This window comes from Sarcophilus harrisii, chromosome 2 (genome assembly GCF_902635505.1).
Source record: "Sarcophilus harrisii chromosome 2, mSarHar1.11, whole genome shotgun sequence".
NCBI lineage: Eukaryota > Metazoa > Chordata > Mammalia > Dasyuromorphia > Dasyuridae > Sarcophilus > Sarcophilus harrisii.
In genome coordinates, this window is record NC_045427.1 from 383,818,082 (window position 1) to 383,837,248 (window position 19,167).

General features: G+C 37.6%; 1 protein-coding gene across 7 annotated transcripts in view; it reads right to left on the bottom strand.

Moving 5' to 3' along the window:
- Window positions 1-19,167, bottom strand: part of TNIP1 (TNFAIP3 interacting protein 1) — a 66,721-nt gene that overhangs the window by 13,021 nt on the left and 34,533 nt on the right. For all 7 annotated transcript variants that reach the window (XM_031953548.1, XM_031953549.1, XM_031953543.1 and 4 more), the window contains 8 exons: window positions 18,775-18,855; window positions 16,340-16,531; window positions 14,293-14,387; window positions 11,009-11,132; window positions 7,551-7,640; window positions 5,932-5,997; window positions 5,300-5,431; window positions 2,861-2,989 (listed from right to left, as the gene is read on the bottom strand). In XM_031953548.1, the coding sequence (XP_031809408.1) occupies window positions 2,861-2,989; window positions 5,300-5,431; window positions 5,932-5,997; window positions 7,551-7,640; window positions 11,009-11,132; window positions 14,293-14,387; window positions 16,340-16,531; window positions 18,775-18,855 (909 nt within the window). The remainder of the gene's footprint in view (window positions 1-2,860; window positions 2,990-5,299; window positions 5,432-5,931; window positions 5,998-7,550; window positions 7,641-11,008; window positions 11,133-14,292; window positions 14,388-16,339; window positions 16,532-18,774; window positions 18,856-19,167) is intronic.

The window sequence follows — 19,167 nt, forward strand, 5'->3', positions numbered from 1 at the left end:
CTGGAGAAAAATCTATCTGATCATATGATTGGGGTGAAGCAAGTATGCCAATTATCACTGTATTATTCAGTATGGTACTAGAAATGTTAGTTATATCAATAAGAGAAAGAAAAAATTGAAATAATTTGGAATAAGCAATGCAGAAACAAAACTATCAATCTTTGCAGATGATAAAATATTATACTTAGACAATCCTGGAGAATCAACTAAAAAATTACTTGAAATAATTAAGAATTTTAGCAAAATTGCAGAATATAAGATAAACCTACATAAATCTTCAGCATTTCTTTATATGACCAACAAAGCCCAGCAGCAAGACAGAAAGAAAAAAATCCATTTAAAATAACTAAATTATTTTCCAACAATTCTGGACTTGTGCTGAAACTGAATTTGTACTTGAGCTTTGCTTATAGATATTCTGGAATCTTTTTTTCCCTCTGGGTTTGCGTCCTGACTTCAGATTTTATATTAGGACTAGGCTCTCTGTACTTCTGAAGGAAAACTGAGCATCTGTCCTTTAAAATGCTTTTGTTGCCTTCTTGGGGCACTGTCTGTTGGGTTCTTCCTGGACCTGACCTGCAGGTTTTCAGTGCTCTAGGTTGATCAAGGATATGGATTTGTGTCTGTATGACATTTCTATCGTTTGTCTGAAAGTTCTTGTACGCTGTTGTTGAATTCAATTGCTAACAGCTATTTGAAAAGGCCTGCAGATGCAGTGACAGAACTATAGGCTCTCTTTGGTTATTCTACTTCAGGCTTTAGATTGAGCAAGATGTTGGAACTGAAACTCTGCTCTGCTCCTAGGGTCACAGTCACAACACAGTGCCTGTTTGCTTCTGAACTTGTTTCTAGCTAGGTTATATAGTTCCTTATCTTGAAATACCACCCCCAGACACAAGTTCCCTCCTCAGTCCACCCTGAATCTGGGGCCTGGAACTGAGTAATGACTGACAGAGCTGACAGCTGGTGCCAGTTCTTCTACCCCACACAAGTGGAGGACCCTCTATGTTGGACCTGTGACCTTATTTTCCCCTCAGCACAGCCTCTCCTAGCACTGAAATGTTCCACATACTTTGTTCCTGGCTACCTCATCCTCAGGGGTTCTAGATATTTCTGTCTGCCTCATTATAACAACCCGAGATGGAAAAATGATTCACTATATCCAGCCATTCTGGAGAGCAATCTGGAATTATGCTCAAAAAGTTATCAAACTGTGCATATCCTTTGATCCAGCAGTGTTACTACTGGGCTTACATCCCAAAGAGATACTAAAGAAGGGAAAGGGACCTGTATGTGCCAAAATGTTTGTGGCAGCCCTGTTTGTAGTGGCTAGAAACCGGAAAATGAATGGATGCCCATGAGTTGGAGAATGGTTGGGTAAATTGTGGTATATGAATGTTATGGAATATTATTGTTCTGTAACAAATGACTAGCAGGATGAATACAGAGAGGCTTGGAAAGACTTACATGAACTTATGCTAAGTGAAATGAGCAGAACCAGGAGATCATTACATACTTCAATAACAATACTCTATGAGGATGTATTCTGATGGAAGTGGATTTCTTCAACAAAGAGAAGATCTAACTCAGTTTCAATCGATCAGTGATAGACAGAAGCAGCTACACCCAAAGAAAGAACACTGGAAAATGAATATAAACTTTGCATTTTTGTTTTTCTTCCCGGGTTATTTTTACCTTCTGAATCCAATTCTTCCTGTGCAACAAGAGAACTGTTCGGTTCTGCACACATATATTGTATCTAGGATATACTGTGACATATTTAACATGTATTGCCATCTGGGGGAGGGAGGGGAGAGAGGGAGGGGAAAAGTCGGAACAGAAGGGAGTGCAAGGGATAATGTTGTAAAAAAAATTACCCAGGCATGGATTCTGTCAATAAAAAGTTATAATTATGAAAAAAATATGATTCACTTTTTCCTTGGGTCTTCTGATCAAGACTTGTCCTGGTGTATTTTCTAGAACTTTGTGGAAGAAGTATAGGGGACAACATACCTGTTCTTTCTTTTACTTCACTATCTTGTTTCTACCCCTAAGCATTTTTCTTAAGCTCCCTTCAGTTCTAGTTCTGCACATTTATTTACCTGGTGTACATTATATTTTGCTATCCCATCAGCAACTGAACTCCACACATCTCAATCTAAACAAATCATCTTTTCTCCTAAACTTGCTCTTTGATCCAACTTCCTTATTTCTTCTGATAGTACCACCATTCTTCTAGTAATCCAGGTGTAAAATCTGAGTCATCTTTTGATTCTTTCTACTCCCTCACCACCCACATTTAATTAGTTGCCAAGTCCTGTCCATTCTACCTCCACAAATCTCTCAAATTTGCTCCCATTCTCTCCATTCATGTGGCTCTAATTTAGATCATTATTACTTCTCACTTCTCCAAAATATCCTCCACATTGCTGCCAAAATAATCAATCAGGTCTGACCATGTTGCTTCCTTCAACAAGGCATTCAACGACTCTCTATAGCCTCTAAGATAATATAGAAATCCCCCAGTCTGCATAGGAGTCACACATAGAATAGAGTGGTCAGGACAGTCTGGAGTGGGTAGCAATGACTAATAGGATAATGGGGGCCCTTAGGTTGTTTTCTGATCTGTAGCCAAATATTTGCATTTCTAGCTCTGATCCACCCTCTCAGCTGTGAACTGTCCAAAGATTAGTAAGTATTAGAAAGGAGAGAAATGAGGAAAAGCAGAGATTTAGTTACTACCACCACCAACAACAAAAAAGGCAAACAGGGTGGGAGAGCAATGTAGATGGATAGCAATCCTAAGGCACTAAGCAAGGGACAAATACTAGGAATAAGCACTGACTGCCAAGATGCTTACCTTGTTCAGACGCTGGATCTCCTTCTCCTGGTATTCCCGTTGTCGAGTAAGGGGAACCAACTGATCCTGGAGGTACTTAGCTCTCTGCCTCAGGTCCTTGCCTTCTGCTGTTAATCTTTCTTTATCAGCCTAGAGTGGAAAACAGACAGAAGCTAAACAAAAGACCATCCCTTGCTTTCCACCTCATTTTTCACATCATCTAAGCAGGAGCTCACCTTTTTTTGGTGTCAAGGACCCTTTTTTCAATCTGCTAAAATATATAGACTGTCTTAGAATACATGTTTTTAAATTCATAAAAGAAACACTTATATTACAAAGAAAATCAACTGTACTGAAAGAGTTAGAATTAAGAAAAAAAAAGTTTGCAGATCTCAACTTCATCCCCAAGTTCAAAACCATACTTTACAAAGGGACAAATTAACTGTCTTCCTTTATTGTAGAATCTTGCAATGCTAAATCTGAAGCTCTTCTTCTTCTCTAAGGAAATGCAAGAATGTGTCACATATCCCTCTCCTTCACAAAATTTCCATTTCCGCCAAATAGAACTATTCTTACTTCCTCTTAACTACTTTTCATGCTTCCCATCTCCATTTCCTTGTTGGAATATCTGTCTCATCATTTCTTCTTGTTGTTCAAGGTCTACTTCTAAGCACCACTCATCCGTGAAGCTTTCTCTGATTTCTTCAACTGTAAGTGATTTTCCCCCTTCTCTCAAGTGATTACATAATTAGTATTACATACTTTTTGGGAGGATTATTATTGCTGGTGCTATTGTTTTCAATCCAGAATTGTAAATTCACTAGATTGAAAAACTCCTGGTGTGGAAAGTCTCTCCATTAATACAGATCAGCAACTTATCTTTAAATGATCATTTTTAGGGTATTTCCCTGGACAATGGGAGATTAAATGACTTGTTCATATTAACAAAGCCAGTATAAAAGTCAGAGACAGAACTTGACCCCTGATCTTCCAGACTCCAATCTTCTGGTCCATTTATGCCCACCTCTGACCCCATTATAATTCCCATTATTCATGGCTTATCTTTCTACTAAACTTTTAGCACTCTGATTGTGAAGACCAGATATTATTTATCTTTTTAATCTTTTCTCTCTATCCATACAGGCACTTAATAAATGTTTGTTGAAAAAAGAAAGTAATAAATTTGAGATCTGAAAAGAAAAAGACTGGAGAAAAAAGAAGAAAGTGCATAGAAAGAAGTAAGTTTATTTCAACTGATCTTAGGAATCCAAGGAATCCTATTATTGGAAAACAGGTTCAACCAAAATAAGGCAAGCCATAGGCATATTAAAATGATACTTTCAACTCCCCATTATCTACTTTGTGTGTTATTTAAAATAACTGTTTAAACCTAAGGCAAGTTTACCACAGCCTCCAGTATAATTCAGAATCACTTTGCTCTGCCCTCAGTATTGCTAAGGGATGGGAGATATATAAACATTACCTTGAGCCAAACAGAATTAAGGTAAATCACCTATAAAAAATAAGCATTACCTAATTATATAAATATGTATGCCTATATTGGATTTATATATATTTTTACCATGTTTAACATATATTGGATTACTTGCTATCTAGGAGAGAGGATGGAAGGAAGAAAAGGAAATTGGAACACAAGGTTTTGCAACAATCAATGGTGAAATCTTACATAAGTTTTAAAAATAAAAAGTTTCAATTAAAAAAAAAATCATCATACTATGTATTCCAGAGCCATAAAAACAATATATGTTTTATTACTACTATTGTCCATTCTTCCTGATACAAAGATTCAGGAGCTGACTATATCCTTACTTAAAAGATCAGAAATTTCTGGCTGTTTAATCTCACAATGCATTTGTAAGTAGGATGCTAATCATCTGTCAACAAAATTATTCCAACTGCTGAAATTCAAAAGTAGTTCAGGAATCATAGCATGGCTTAGTTCAAGTTTCAAGGTATTACTCTCAACTAACCTCCTCAATTTGTGATAAAATGGAAAAAGTTCTGAGTCTCATTCCTCTGAAAGAAAAATGAGCTATTTATTAGAAAGAACTGAAGGTTAGAATCCCAGACATAGAGAACCAGGAAGTAGATTTGTATAAAAACAAGAACAAGTCAACCTATAATTCTGAGGAAGAATTTCTTGATTCTAAGGATAATGAAGACTTAGTCCCTTCCAGCCCTTAAATTCTATGCTTCTATGATAAAAGAGGTTGTAGAATCAACTATTATTTGCCTTGGATGACAAGGAGATGAACCAGTTGATCCATTAATGTCCCATCTCGTCTAAGTTCATTCAAGGGAAAGATTAGGTATTAAAATTTCCTAGGCCTTCCTTATTTCTACTCTGGCATGTTCTCCAACTCTGTCTTGGTAGAGTTCACCAAGTCACAAAGGGAAAGGCCTAGGGATAAGTGTTAGGACTGAGGGGACCATACTTGCCTCCTCCATTTCAATCTTGGACTTGGCCAGGAGAAGCTTTCTGTCAAAATCTCGCTGCTTCTGTTCTCGGTCAGCTTCTAGCTCACTCACCAACTTCTGAGAATCAGCCAGCTTCTGTCGTAGTTCCGTGATCTATGTAAAGGAAGAATCAGCAATAAAAAACAAAGAGAACCAAACTTAAGTCAGGGTCTATCCCACCTCTGCTCAATTATCCTAACCCCCAATGACCCCAACATCAGGTGCAGAAATTCCTAAGCCTCTGAGAAACAGACTGGAAAGATGAAGACTAAAACTGTCAGGCATCCTGCGGTGAAAAACTAAGATTTTTTTTCCCCCCTCTTCTCAAATCAACTAATTAACCAACACATACTTATAGTCTTATCAGGTTTATATAAAGCTTTCCAAATAAAACATTATGCCAGAAATCATGCAAGGATTATTATCTTAATTTTACAAATAAGTAAACTGACATTTAGGAATCTGAAATCAATGGCCACAGTCATATATACAAGAAGTATCAGTCAAGACTTGAATACAGTTCTCCTGAATGCAGTCCAGCAGTATTTCTACTATACTGTATATCACATTGATCCAAACAACGTCTAAAATGGCTGGAGAGGAGCCTTTATTACCTTCTGTTCATACTGCTGCTTCATAGAACGAAAATGCTGGTCCCACTGCTTGTTCACCTCCAGAAGCTACAGGAAGAAGCCAGAGTTAACATGGAACTAGAGAGGCTAGCTCCCTGCAAATCCTGAAACAAACAACCTTCACATAATCTTGGCAGTGGGGGAAGATGTAGATCATGGTTCAATAGAATGTAACTCAACCCGTCTGTATCCCTCATCTAATCTATATAGCTAGTCTTGTGTGTTAGGCACAAAGGATTACAAGAGAATGAGAAAACCTGCCCTTCAGGTGATTATGGTATTATTGTTGGGAAGACAAGACTAGTATCACATGAAATAGCAGTTAAAAAGGGTAGTGATCAACATAGCATTTTCATTCTTTCTGTTGTTGTTTGTTTGCATTTTGTATTTTTCTGTTTTTTTTTTTCATTTTTGATCTGACTTTTCTTGTGCAAGATAATTGTATAAATATGTATACATATAATGAATTTAACATATTTAAACACGTTTAACATATATTGGATTACCTGCCATCTAGGGAAGGGGGTGAAGGGAAGGAGGGGAAAATTTGGAACACAGGGTTTTGCAAGGATCAATGTTGAAAATGTTTTGTAAATATGTTTTGTAAATAAAAATCTTTTTTTTCTTTTCTTTTTTGCTTCTGCTGAGGCAATTGGGGTTAAGTGACTTGCCCAGGGTCACACAGCTAGGAAGTATTAAGTGTCTGACGCTGGATTTGAACTCAGGTTATTCTGACTTCAGGGCCAGCATTCTTCCCACTGTGCCATCTAGCTGCCCCAAATAAAAATATTTAATAAAAAAAAAAAAAACTATTTTAAAAAAAAAGGTAGTGATCAGTGTGGGCTGGAACAGTCAGGAAGGAATAGGTAAGGCTTGAACTGAGTCTTAAGGATGGATAGACTTTGGAGAGGTGGAAAGGAGGGGAAAGCATCCTAGGAAATACACAGAATCAGCCAAATTCTGGAGGCAGGAATGAAATTGGCCCATATAGGGAAGAGGCAAAGCACCCTGCAGAAACAGAGAGTTCCCTTGTCTAGTGTTTAGTAGATTTGTACATCATAGTCAGAAGCTTAATAAATGAATGGTAAATAAGGGAACTAGTTGCTTTCAGGACTGAGAAGGAATGATCCATGGAAGAAGTAAAATTGAAATTGAAATACTCTAAGTTCATACAGAGAAGCCAAATGGACTGTAATCCTTCTCTACAAGTTTTCCTTCCATGATCACATGTACCAAGTTATCATCATGTGGCAATGTCTTAGTCTTTGGTCAACCATAATAAATGCTGAAATTTGCCTTAAGATATGATGACACAGCTTTGGCTGCCCAGAGGTTTGACATAAAAAATCTACTTGGAATCTCCTTTCCAAAACAATTTCTTCTTTTCAGAAAACTGGCCATGGAAAAGAGTGGGTAAAAACCTATCCATTCCAGAGCCAAAGTTCCAAAAGGATTCCAGGTTTGGAGACATTGAAAGACAATATAATGGACTTCTCTACAGTAACCTTCCCAAGTATTTCCTTGACCAGAGTCAAGATTCTAGTGGAAAGTTTTGGGGGGTAATTAGGTTTCTCTTTCTGCCCCTACCCTGGGCTGGTTACCTCAGTCCGCTGCTGCTCAAGCATCTTCACTTTCTTCTCAGCAGCTCCCATAGTCCCTGCCTCAGGGATATTACCTGGGCTTATACCAGCCTGAAGGAGAAAAGAAAACAGAGCTTTAGTAGAGTTAAGAGAATATTTGCTAATGCCCTCATTCTCCCAAACTAGAATGCTTCCATTCTTGCTATCCTTCTTCTAGACATCCCCATACCACCATTTCCTCTCCTTGCATCCAACAATCCCTAATATATGATTCTCTCCTACAGAAAACAAAAGGTCCAAAGAAATGAAAACAATAGAAAAGAATACCACAAGGAGTCATCAAAGGAATCCTATATCCACCAGAAATGTACTATATAACTCCCAACACATCAGTTTCTCTCTCTGCATCTCAATTTTTCATTTCTGTCACTAAAATGTCTAGATTAGATGGTCTACCTTGCAGATCCTTGTGATCTTGGAATTATAATTCTCTTTTGCTTAATTATAGTCACTGTTAGAATTCAATTCTGTGCTAAGATCATTCATTTCCCTCTTCCTAGCAGGTATTTCTGTAGAATTCATGAGGCTCTGGTCCCTCTTCCTGGCTGAGAATTGCCTCGTATTGCACCTAGGCAGGAGTAGTATAGGATGTGGCTGGCCTGGAACCATATCAGAAACTCCCCTTCTTTCAGAAGAGACTAAGAACAATGTATTCCTTTCATGTTCTTTCATTCTTAAGCCTATAGTCCATCAAGAGACAAGGAGAGAACATATGTTCACTGATGAAAACTAATAACCGATATTAAATGAACTTCAACTTAACTACCATTTATTAGGTATTTCTTTGCAAGTTACTAGACTAAAAACTGTGGCCACAAGACAAAAGGGACTATCCTTATGCCCAGGACTTAGAGCTCAAGATCTTCTAGCACCAAAGTCAGTATTCTTATTAGATTACTCTGACTTCTTGGTGAATGCCAGGGCAAGGGAAGTAGGGGAGGTAATGAAAGGAAAAAATGAGGCTGTGCAACATAGAGAGAGAGTTTTGAAAAATGTACTCCAGTATGTGGAATGTGATATCCACAGAAACAACTATTGCATGCATAGGTTTTACTCAGCTTTAAAAAGCTACTCCAAGGGAGATTCTGATTGAGATAGGTTGGGGTTGAGTGAGATATATATTCTGAAATGAATGCAATGTTAGAAAAAGTATCCAGGAAAAAAGTTGCTTTTGTTTTTGTTATTGTTTTTTAATGAGGGTTTGAGAAGGCAAGTTCCTAGGTTATAAAGCAAATCTGTAGCAAATGAGACTAAGAATGAAATGGAAGAATGGAAAATAGTGGAAGGAATAAGAGTCAAGAGACTCAGGCTCAAATCCAAGCTCTATTACAAACTTGCTAGAACCTCGACCGCTTAAAATTTTAGTTTTCTCATTTGAAAAAGGGAGAATGAATCCTGTAAAGTCCTTCCTTTAGCACCTAAGACAAGTAGTGCATGGATATGGTTGATGAGGATATAACCAAAGTACTAAAAAGAGAACCAGTTTAATCAATGTAACCACATGAGCTCAGTATGTAAAAACAATAAGACTTAGTGGCTAGAAGGGCTGAGTACAGTGATAAAAGTCTAATATCAGGACTGATGAAGGTGTTAGTAGTAGTACATCTGACCTGGTCAGATTCCAGTAATATTTCTAGTTCCATATAACATTAATAGGAATAATTTCAGAGCAGACTGATCAGGATGATATGGAGTCTCAGAACCATGTCATATAAGAATTTATTGAAGAAACTAGATATGTTTTTCCTAAAGATGAAAAGTCATTAGGAGTATGACTGCTGTCTTTCAATGTTTTCAGAAGGAAAATGACATGTTATATGGCTCTAGAAGACAGACCTTGCACAAATGGGGGAAATTACAAGGAGATTTCAGCTCCACAAAGAGTTTCTATTCCAAAAGGGAATATATTGCCAAACAGGAGTATAAGCTCCAATTTGGAACTATGCTCAAAGGGATATAAAATTGGGCATACCCTTTGATCCAGCAGTGTCTTTATTGGGTCTATATTCCAACGAGATCGTTTAAAAAAAGGCAAAAGGACCCATATGTGCAAAAATGTTTGTAGCAATTCTTTTTGAAGCGGCAAGTATCTGGAAATTGAGTGGATGCCCATCAGTTGGAGAATGGCTAAATAAGTTAATGGTATATGAATATAATGGAATATTACTGTTCTATAAGAAATGATGAGCAGGCTGATTTCAGAAAAGCCTAGAAAGACTTAAATGAACTGATGAAGTGAGCACCACACCAAGGGAACATTGTGCACTGTAACAACAAGATTGTGATGATCAATTGTGATGGAATTATCTCTTTTCAACAATGCAGTGATTCAAGGCAATTCCAGCACACTTTACAAGAAAAGTGTCTGGATGAGTATCCAGACAGAGAACAGTGAAGACTGAATGTGAATCAAAGCATAGTATTTTAACCTTCTGTTGCTACTTTTTTTCTTTCTCCTGTTTTCTCCCTTTGATCTGATTTTTCTTGTGCAGCATGACAAATATAGAAAAGTGTTTAGAATAATTAAAATTTGTAACCTATATGGGAAACTTAACCCAGAACCTCTGCTGCTGCTACTATATGTTTAACCTATATCTGATTGCTTACTATCCAAGGAAGAGAGAAAGGGGAAGGGAGCGAGAAAAATTTGAAACACCAGGTTTTACAAAGGTGAATGTTGAAAACTAACTATCTCTGCATGTATTTGGAAAAATAAAAAGCTATTTTAAAAAAGAATATAAGTGGAGGAAAACAAATACTGTAGAGAAGACTTCTGAATCAAGGGGGAAGCTGTATTAGATAACCTCTGAGATCCTGTCAACTTGAAGACTCTATTCTGCACATCATAACTGAGTCAGCCAACTAAAAACTACACAATTTCTAAAATTCCTAAAGTGCTGATAACCTCTCCTTTTTAGCTCTAAAGACATATAGCAATGATTCAAATTTATACAGTGCTTTGCATTTTACAAAGCACTTTCCTTGAAATTATGAGGGCAATAGTAAAAATATTAAACTAAAAAACACTGAGATAAAGCAATTCAAATACTTAGAGAAGATCAAGAAAACTTTGTCTAGATCACACAGTAAATAAGTGGGAGAGGATGGATTCCCAGGTTTTTGTGACTCCCAAACTAATAGTCTTTACAATTCATCACAAAGGCTCTTCATAGAGAAGTAAATTAAAGTTAGTATCCACCCAAAGTACCTGTGTATTCAAACTAGACAGTAGATAAGGGGAAAGAACTATTTTTCTAGCCACAGTTCCAGAGAGAAAACACACCCCTTGCCACCCCCTTAATCCCCACCCAACCTTTCAAATGATGATTACATATAAGGCTACCCAAGAGATAAAGGGAATAAGTGAGAAATATGGTGGGATCCCATTTATCTGGCCAGATTCCTCTGACCTTCCATACCTGCTGCTGCCTAGCCAACGATTTCCGACCTGAGACCTCCGTTCTTAGTCCACCTGGCAGCCCAGTGGCTCCCTCTTTGCCACTACTGCTCATAACCAACTTCTTTAGCTCCTGGTTCTCTTCCCTGGACCACAGACAAATAAAGAAATAAATTTTGTGAGGAAACCTTGCCATGACTCAATGTGGAAGGCTATATGTAGTGTTACTAACCTCTGCATTTAAAATTTGTAACCTATATGAGAAACAACCCAGCACCTCTGCTGCTCCCACTTGTCAAGTCAAATAAATTGCATACTTCTCCATGAATCTTTTGTCCCCAAAAAAGGCAATGCTATTAACTACTTAAGTGACTTTGGAAAGTCTCCTCTTCCTTATCACAATAATATTCATGTAATTTATATTACTTTACTTATTTATATTTAATTTACATAATGTTGACATACTTTAACTTGATCCTCACAACGTCCCAGTGAGGTAGTTGCTAAAGGTATATATAATATCTCCATTTATGGAAAAAGAAGGTTTAAAGAGGTTTCCCAAAAAAAACAGCTAGTGAGTGGGAGATTCAATTTAAGGATTGAATTTCAGGACTTCTGCCTTCAAATCCAAAGTTCATACTATCACTACTTCTCTCTAAGGAAACATGGTATCCCAGACTCCAAATTCTCCCAACTTAGAATGGATGATAAGGGGAAAGGGCTTTATTCTAAAATTGCAATTACAAAGAGTAAACTTCAGAGGATAGTAGCATTTAAGACTAATAACAATACTAGCAACAAGGATTTATAGACAGCTTTATTAAGATTTACAAAGCACTTCTATATATATCAAATCTTTTTTGTTTGTTTATCTGTAAAGTGTGTGGAGTTTGAACTAAATATACTTTAAAGTTCTTTCAATTCTAAATTCCATGATACTAAATCATTTTCCAAGAATACAGTACTCAAATTCAAACCAATATCTCGCAATTCCTATATCATTCCATAAGATCTACACATTTCACTTATCTAGTCCATAATCCATTTCATTATATATTGCAAAATTCACACCCATCCTTCTGCAAAAAAACAGCACTGTGGTCAGGACAAATGACCACTAGCAAAACCATATTGTATCTAACTCCCTATTGTGGCTTCTTAACATAAGATTCTAACTAGAAAGCAGAAAATGTGAGAGCAGATGGATTAGCAGCACCTGCCTGTAATCCCTTATACTAGGGAAGCTACAGTTGGTGAAATATTTGAGCTCAGGAGATCTGAGTTATCCTAGGCATGAAATCTATCAGGTGTCCCCACTACGTTCAGGATCGATATGGGAGCCCCTAGGGGTAGAAGACCATAAGGTTGCCTGAAGAGGAATAAATTGACCCAAATTAGACATAGGGATTGTCAAAGCTTCTATATCAATCAGCAATGGAATCATAGGTTTCAAGATAGGGAGACTGAGACTCAGAAGAAAGGAAAGGAAAGGAGGAAAAGAAAGGGGGAAAGGGGGAAAGGAGGAGAAAAGGAGAAAAGAGAGAAGGAAGAAGAAAAGGAGGGAAGAAAGGGAAAGAGAGAAAGTAGATTACAATCATAATAAGGTTTTATATTTTATGGATTTGGAGACACAGTAGATATTCAATAAAATATTCCTTAGTTGAATGATTTGGGATTTTTTAGTGTCTAATAATTCTCAAAGTATCCAACCTGCCATACAATATACAATAGTGCCTGGATATAATACTGTTGGCTCTTCCTGCCAGTATCATTAGGCAGGAACCACTATATTTTAAAATGTTATTTGCATTGTAAGTCAATTTCTCCTTTCACCAGAAGTCTTTGGCATCACAATGATATGTATATTTGGGGAAGTACTGCTCTTAAACCAGCTTCCTACTTCGGCAATACTATTTTTTTTCACTGAATTCCTTTGACAGTAGATGAAAGGGTCTCTAAATATTTAAAACCTATTCCAGGAAGATAGAATTTGTGGCAGGTTCTAACAAGTTGGAAAACTCAAATATGAATTCATTGAGAAACTATGTGTTTGACAAAAAAGACCAGTTTATTCACTAGAAGAATGGCCATCAAGAGATGATTTTTTGGCCATAGCAACATATAAAATCATCTAAAGAGTACAAAGGCTATGAGATGATTCAGCATAAAGACTATTTCTATTGATGAAATGACAAAGTATTTTGAAATATTGAAATGGGGCATTTTTATTATTAGTGACATATGAATTATCATAAAATATGGAAAAATAAAAAGTTTTTAAAAGCAAAAACTTCAAAATTATTTAGTCTCTTTTTTTAAGTTCATGGCTAATGGATCCCTCTAAGGTCTCTATACAAGTCCCTTGTCCTACAACAAACAATAAATCCACTAACAGGCATTTTCCTAGGATGGAGCCCCTAGACTTCAGAAAGCCTTCCTGAAAGGAACAAAGGGGGAAAAAAGGGTAAACGCAGTAGCTGTACAAAGATCAGGAGCAGGAGACATGTGGTTTCCTAGATCTATGAAGTCAAACTCAAACAGAAAAGGATCCTTGTGGCCACATACTGATATTTTCTATGTGACACTATGTTTTTATTTATTTTGTTAAACATTCGCCAATTCTCATTTTTTTTTTTTTTTAGGTTTTTTTTTTCATTTTTTCACTGAATACTGAATACTGGAATTTCTCTGAAATAAGATTTCATTTTTTAGGTTCTGGCCAGCAATCCAAAGTTCTGACGGCCACCTGTGGCCCAAGCTACAAGCTGGACACCTCTAAACTAGATAACAACTAAAGGCACTTCTAACTTGTTTCCCCTTTGCATGGAAGTTGCCCAAGTAAAGCTGGAAAACAGGGAGCAGCAGGGGGCAGCAGAGCTCTGAGAATACAATGTCCCCAGTGTCAGGGGACTCAGTTCTAGGCAGAACTGATCAAGGACAACCATAATGTTTAGTTTTCTTACCTCCAAAAAGGAAGCCAAAAGACTTTGGACTGGATTACCAAGAACTTCACATGTATTTTTCAGAATGTTCCTGATTATTACCAAACCTTAATCTGAGGAACTCTGGATATTTTAAAGATGGCTTTGCCATCTTTAATTTCAGAACATATTTTGCCCAACCTACAGAAAGGGAAACTCAGAGATCCAAATTGGGAGAGCCAGAAGGAAGAGTCTCAGGGTTTCAGACATGAAAAACCTCTATTACCTTCTGTGAATATGAAGCCTATAATGATTCCAGATATCTAAGTACCTCTGTCCCAAATTGAACCCTTTCCTCTTCTTCCCCCAAGACCTGGAGTCTTACCGAAGCTTCTCTGTGGCTTGGTCTCTCTGCTCTAGGTCCTTTTCCAGTTTGGCTTTTAGGGCCTCATTCTCATTCCGGAGTTGCTCACACAGTGTCTATGAGGGAGAGACAGACAACAAAACTGTTAACAGATGAGTAAAGAAGTGAGAGAAGGAAACCAGAGAGGCAAGGGAGGTTGTAACTCCATCAGCCCGACTCACTCTTAAATAGATCCATCCCAATACCCCATACTTAAGAACCCTCTAGTCCCTGAAAAAAATCAAAGAATCTCAAAAATGCAAGTTATCTCTATGGATTGTAAACTCCCTGAAGATAGGAACTGTTTCACTCTTGTCTTTGCATACTCAGCAGCTAGCCACTTAATAAATGCTGGTCCAAGTGAATGGATGATTCAAAACAGATCACCTAATCCAACTTCTTTCTTCCACTCTAAAATGTACTCAAAAAATAGAAGACAAAAATAAAATTCTTTCAGAAGGGCTCATTACTTCCTAAACTAGATCATTCATTTTTTAAATAGCTATAAGTGTTTCCTTCTAATTAGGTGAAATCCAACCTGAAAGCCAAGAACAGTACAATCTCTCTTCTACATGACAGTCCTTCAAATCTTGTAGCCAGATATTGCTTCTTTGCCCCCACACAAGTCTTTTTCTTCTTCCTTTCAAGTAGAGATTTTAACACTCTACACAAAGTATTGAATGATGAACAGAAGAGAGCAAAGGCTGAAGAGTGCTCCTCTTTGATCTTCAGATCTTAAAGATTTTCCTCTATTCCAGAAATCGGGAAGAAACTAGTGCCAGATACTGAGGTTCCCCAATCTCTCTAGTACAGGTTTGTGATGTGAGAGGCACAAGTGTATTGTGTTAAGCATACTTTGACTTGGAATTAGTTCTGGATCCCTATCTTGGCTCTGACATTTACCAAAGGCAAGACCCTTCATTCCTTAGAGTTTCAATTATCTTACCATGTAAAATATAATGAATTCATTAGTAGTCATAATGAAAAGCCAAGAGTCAAGATTCACCTCTAATACCCGTGAAATCACAGATCCAAACAAAAAAGAGTAAAAAGTATTATTTTGCCATGATTTGATATTTAAATATTATAAAATTTTAAAGTAACTTAAATATTACATAAAATCACTCAAAATTTTAAATATTACCTCAAATTTTTAAATTACTTTAAATTCTAGAGTCTAGGAATTTACAAGTGGCATTTTTCTCTTCTGCTGAGTGGGACTGCTGACTCCTTTACCTAACTGAGAACATCATGGGTATAAGATGCTGTTGGGGAGTGGCAAATGAGTCAAGGCAAGTGTCTACAAATCATTAAGCTGTCAAAACCACTAAGTTTGCATGGATCTCACATTTCCTAATTTCCTTCCTTCTTCCCCCTCCTCTACTTCCCCTGTTCCTTGTGTCTGGGAAAAACTCAAATTTCTGTCTGAAAGCTGTATACGTTCAGATTCCTAGCAAAACCACTCAGAAAAGTTAAGAATGAACTACATCTGATGGCAATTCTTTCTCATATAGGCTCACAATCCATCTTCTTTTAGACTCTCCACTGCCCAATTTCACTAAAAATAAGTAAGATTTTTTAACTCTGAGGAGACCTCCCAGATCATCTTGCCTAGTCTCTCATTTCAAAAAGAAGGAAACTAAGATCCATAAAAGTTAAACTACTCAGTCAATGTAACACAGAAGCAGCAAACAGCAGAGCTGTAAATTTTTTTTTTTTCTGAGCTCAAATTTGAACTCAGATTCTCAGACTAATCTTCCCAAAGAAAAATAAACTTTCAAACAAGGTCAATACGTGCAACAAAAACAAAGCTTATTCTTTTGTATGAAATGAGTAAAACATACTGGTATTATACTGGTCTGAATACAGACTATATCCCAAAAATGATATCACTTTGACAAAGGGGGGAAAAAAATCTCTCTACACTTTAAAACAACGCTAACTATAGGCTCTTTAGCTCCTTTTAGGTCCACTGCCAAATTCCCTGTGTACCCACGCTTACCACCCCAACAGCCAAGCTGCTCCTCACCTGAAGAATGGAAGTTCTCTGCTCATTCTTATGCACCTTAGAGGCTAGTCGGTTGAATTCTAAGGCCATGCGGCCCAGGTGGGAAAAGACCTGGGTATGATCAGGTTCCTCTGCACAGACACTTAGGGTGCTCTCTAACCTCTGCAAATGTAGCATCAGGTTGCTATCCTCTTTGGGCAAGGGGGCCAGATCCTAAAAAGAGAAGAAAGGCAGTTGGTTACTTTGATGGGAGAGAGGATAATAAATAGACCCACTAAGGAACTAAATGAGATCCCAAACAAAAGGTAATAGGGCATGTCCAGTATCTCCTTTCTAACCAGACTATACCATATGCCCTCTTCACTTTCCCTACAATCACAATGGAACAACCTTCCTAGTAATGACAGATCACTCCAGGAAGCCAGCTTTTCCTTTCTTCCTTGTCTCAGTTTCCCACTTTGGTCCCTGTTCAAAATTGGGGAAATTCCATGGTTGCATTAATTTCCTGTGAGCTACTGAGTCATAGGGCAAGAGGTTATAAGGAGGATATCTGCCTTAGCAGCAACCAAGGTAGCTAGCTACCTTTATTCTTTCCTTCCTGGACCATGAAATTTGAAGCCTAGAACTGGAAGAGACCTCTGAAGCCATCTAATCCAGTTTACTCACTCTTCAGATAAGGAAACTGAGACCCAAGGAGTTTTGAATGACAAGACCACACAATTAGTCAGCACCAGAGGAGGGTTCTTCCCCTGCTCTTCCACTGCTCCAAGTTGCTTCCTGGGCTAGCAGGAAGAATGGGTAAGGTCCAAGAGGATAAGAATACAGACATCAACAAAGAGCCTAATGAGCAGAGCACATATTGCGATAATTTTATCTTACATTTGTCATTTTTTCTCCTGAATTTAAAGCACTTTTCAGTCCTCCTATGCCAAAAGAAAGCAAAGAATAAATATTATTTAAAGTGGAAAAAATTATTTTGCCTTCTTTCTTTTTGTAGTCCAGGAGTTCTCTCCTTTTCTAAACCCCAGAGGATTTTCTTACAGTTGTTCCATAACACTTAACACACTTTGTTTTGCATTATAGTTATTTGGGACCATCTTATTTTCCCAAAAGAATTCCTTGAGGGTCAGAACTAGGTCTTATAAATATTTGTTTCTTTTCCAATATCTTGCACATAGCAGGCTTCAATAAATGTTTAATTAGTAAAGGAAAACTATCACCTCCCCTTACCCACATACCAGGCTGAAGAACCCATGAAGTTTCCTAATGCTGAAGTCCAAAACACCTCTTCCTGGCTTTCCTTACACAATCTGATCCTATCCTAAGCTCAGTTCCTACACAGGCCAATTAGGCCCATCTCCTTACAATCCCATATACATAGAGTATATTCTTAGATACATACAAATCATAGATACATATTGTATGTATTTCTTCATTCTTATCCCCCACAACCATTTCTTTAAATTCTAATTCTAAATGCTTCAAAGCATTCCTCAAAGTCTCCATTCCTCCAAGAAATCTTTCCTGTGGACTCCAGTCAATAGTGAACCACAGAATTTAGCACTTAATCTTATCAGGCCTGTATGCTAATGTAACATCTCCAAGTAAAACTTTTTTACACACTGATTTTTTCCAGCATTGTACTGTAAACTTACTAAGCTAAAAAATCATCATCTAGATCACCCACAGTGTCTAGCATATGGCTCAGCAAGAATGCCATGTGCTTAATAAAGACTTGATAAATAATTACATAAACTTGATAAAGACTGCCAGCAGCCTCTCAGAGCACACAATAGTCAATCCCCCCTGCTTTAAACTCAGTGACTTCAAGCCACCAGAAGGCTCTTAACTGGAAAGATAGCCTAAAGCCAGTAGATGCATGATGGTGAACATGTATTAATGACTAAGAAGGAGACAAAGCAACAGAGTTTAAATGAATGCCTGCCTATCCATTTGCTGCCTGACCTGCAGGCAAGTTGTTGCCTACTTGGGAGGGCCAGGATATAAGCATAAAAGGGTTAATCATAGGCTTTCATCATCCAGGACTTTCTGTGTCTTTTTTACTAAAGCTGGGTGCGAAGCCTTGGTGTCCCAAAGGACTGACTCACATGGCTTTTGGAGACACCCAGGTACCTTAGCAGCCCGACTGGCAGGATGCTGAGGCTTACAAAATCACAATGCCCATAAAGCTAAAATAGGGAAGTCAATGCACTTCTTGCATATATGCCCATAGAATGAGAAGGTCCTATCCCTCCATCCTCATCTCTTCCCAAAGAGATAATTCTGATTCTTTCTGGAGTCCCTGACAGGGTATATAATACTTTTTACTTTTCAGATGGGCCAGTGACTGAAATGGAAAAGGGGGAGTAGCAGGGAAGGGAGAAAGCAACTGACCAGTCTCCCCACCCCACAGACCTTCTGGTCATCTTAGGGTTTTACCTCTTTAAGCAACTTACCAACATGCAACTGTTACTATTGCCATCTGAAGGTGATTTACGTTCCTCTGGGGAGACAACTTCAAACTCAGATGAGGTACCCTGGACAAAGAGAGAGGTTAAGATTATGCTCAGGAAAGACAAAACATTGAAAATCTCAAATAAGAAGAAAAAAAGTTCCAAGGGAAAAACTCTTTACTTGGGAGTCCATGAATAAATACTCCAAGGAGTCTTATGGAAAGATTTCAGAGAAGAAATGTTAACTTGGGCCAGAAAAAAATTACATTATCAACCTCTAGCTGACATTTAACATTTTCTTCAGTTATTTAAAAACATTATTCTGAGAATGGGCCATAAGTTCAACTAGACTGCCAATCAGATACAAGATACAAAAAAGCATAAGAACTCTAGATC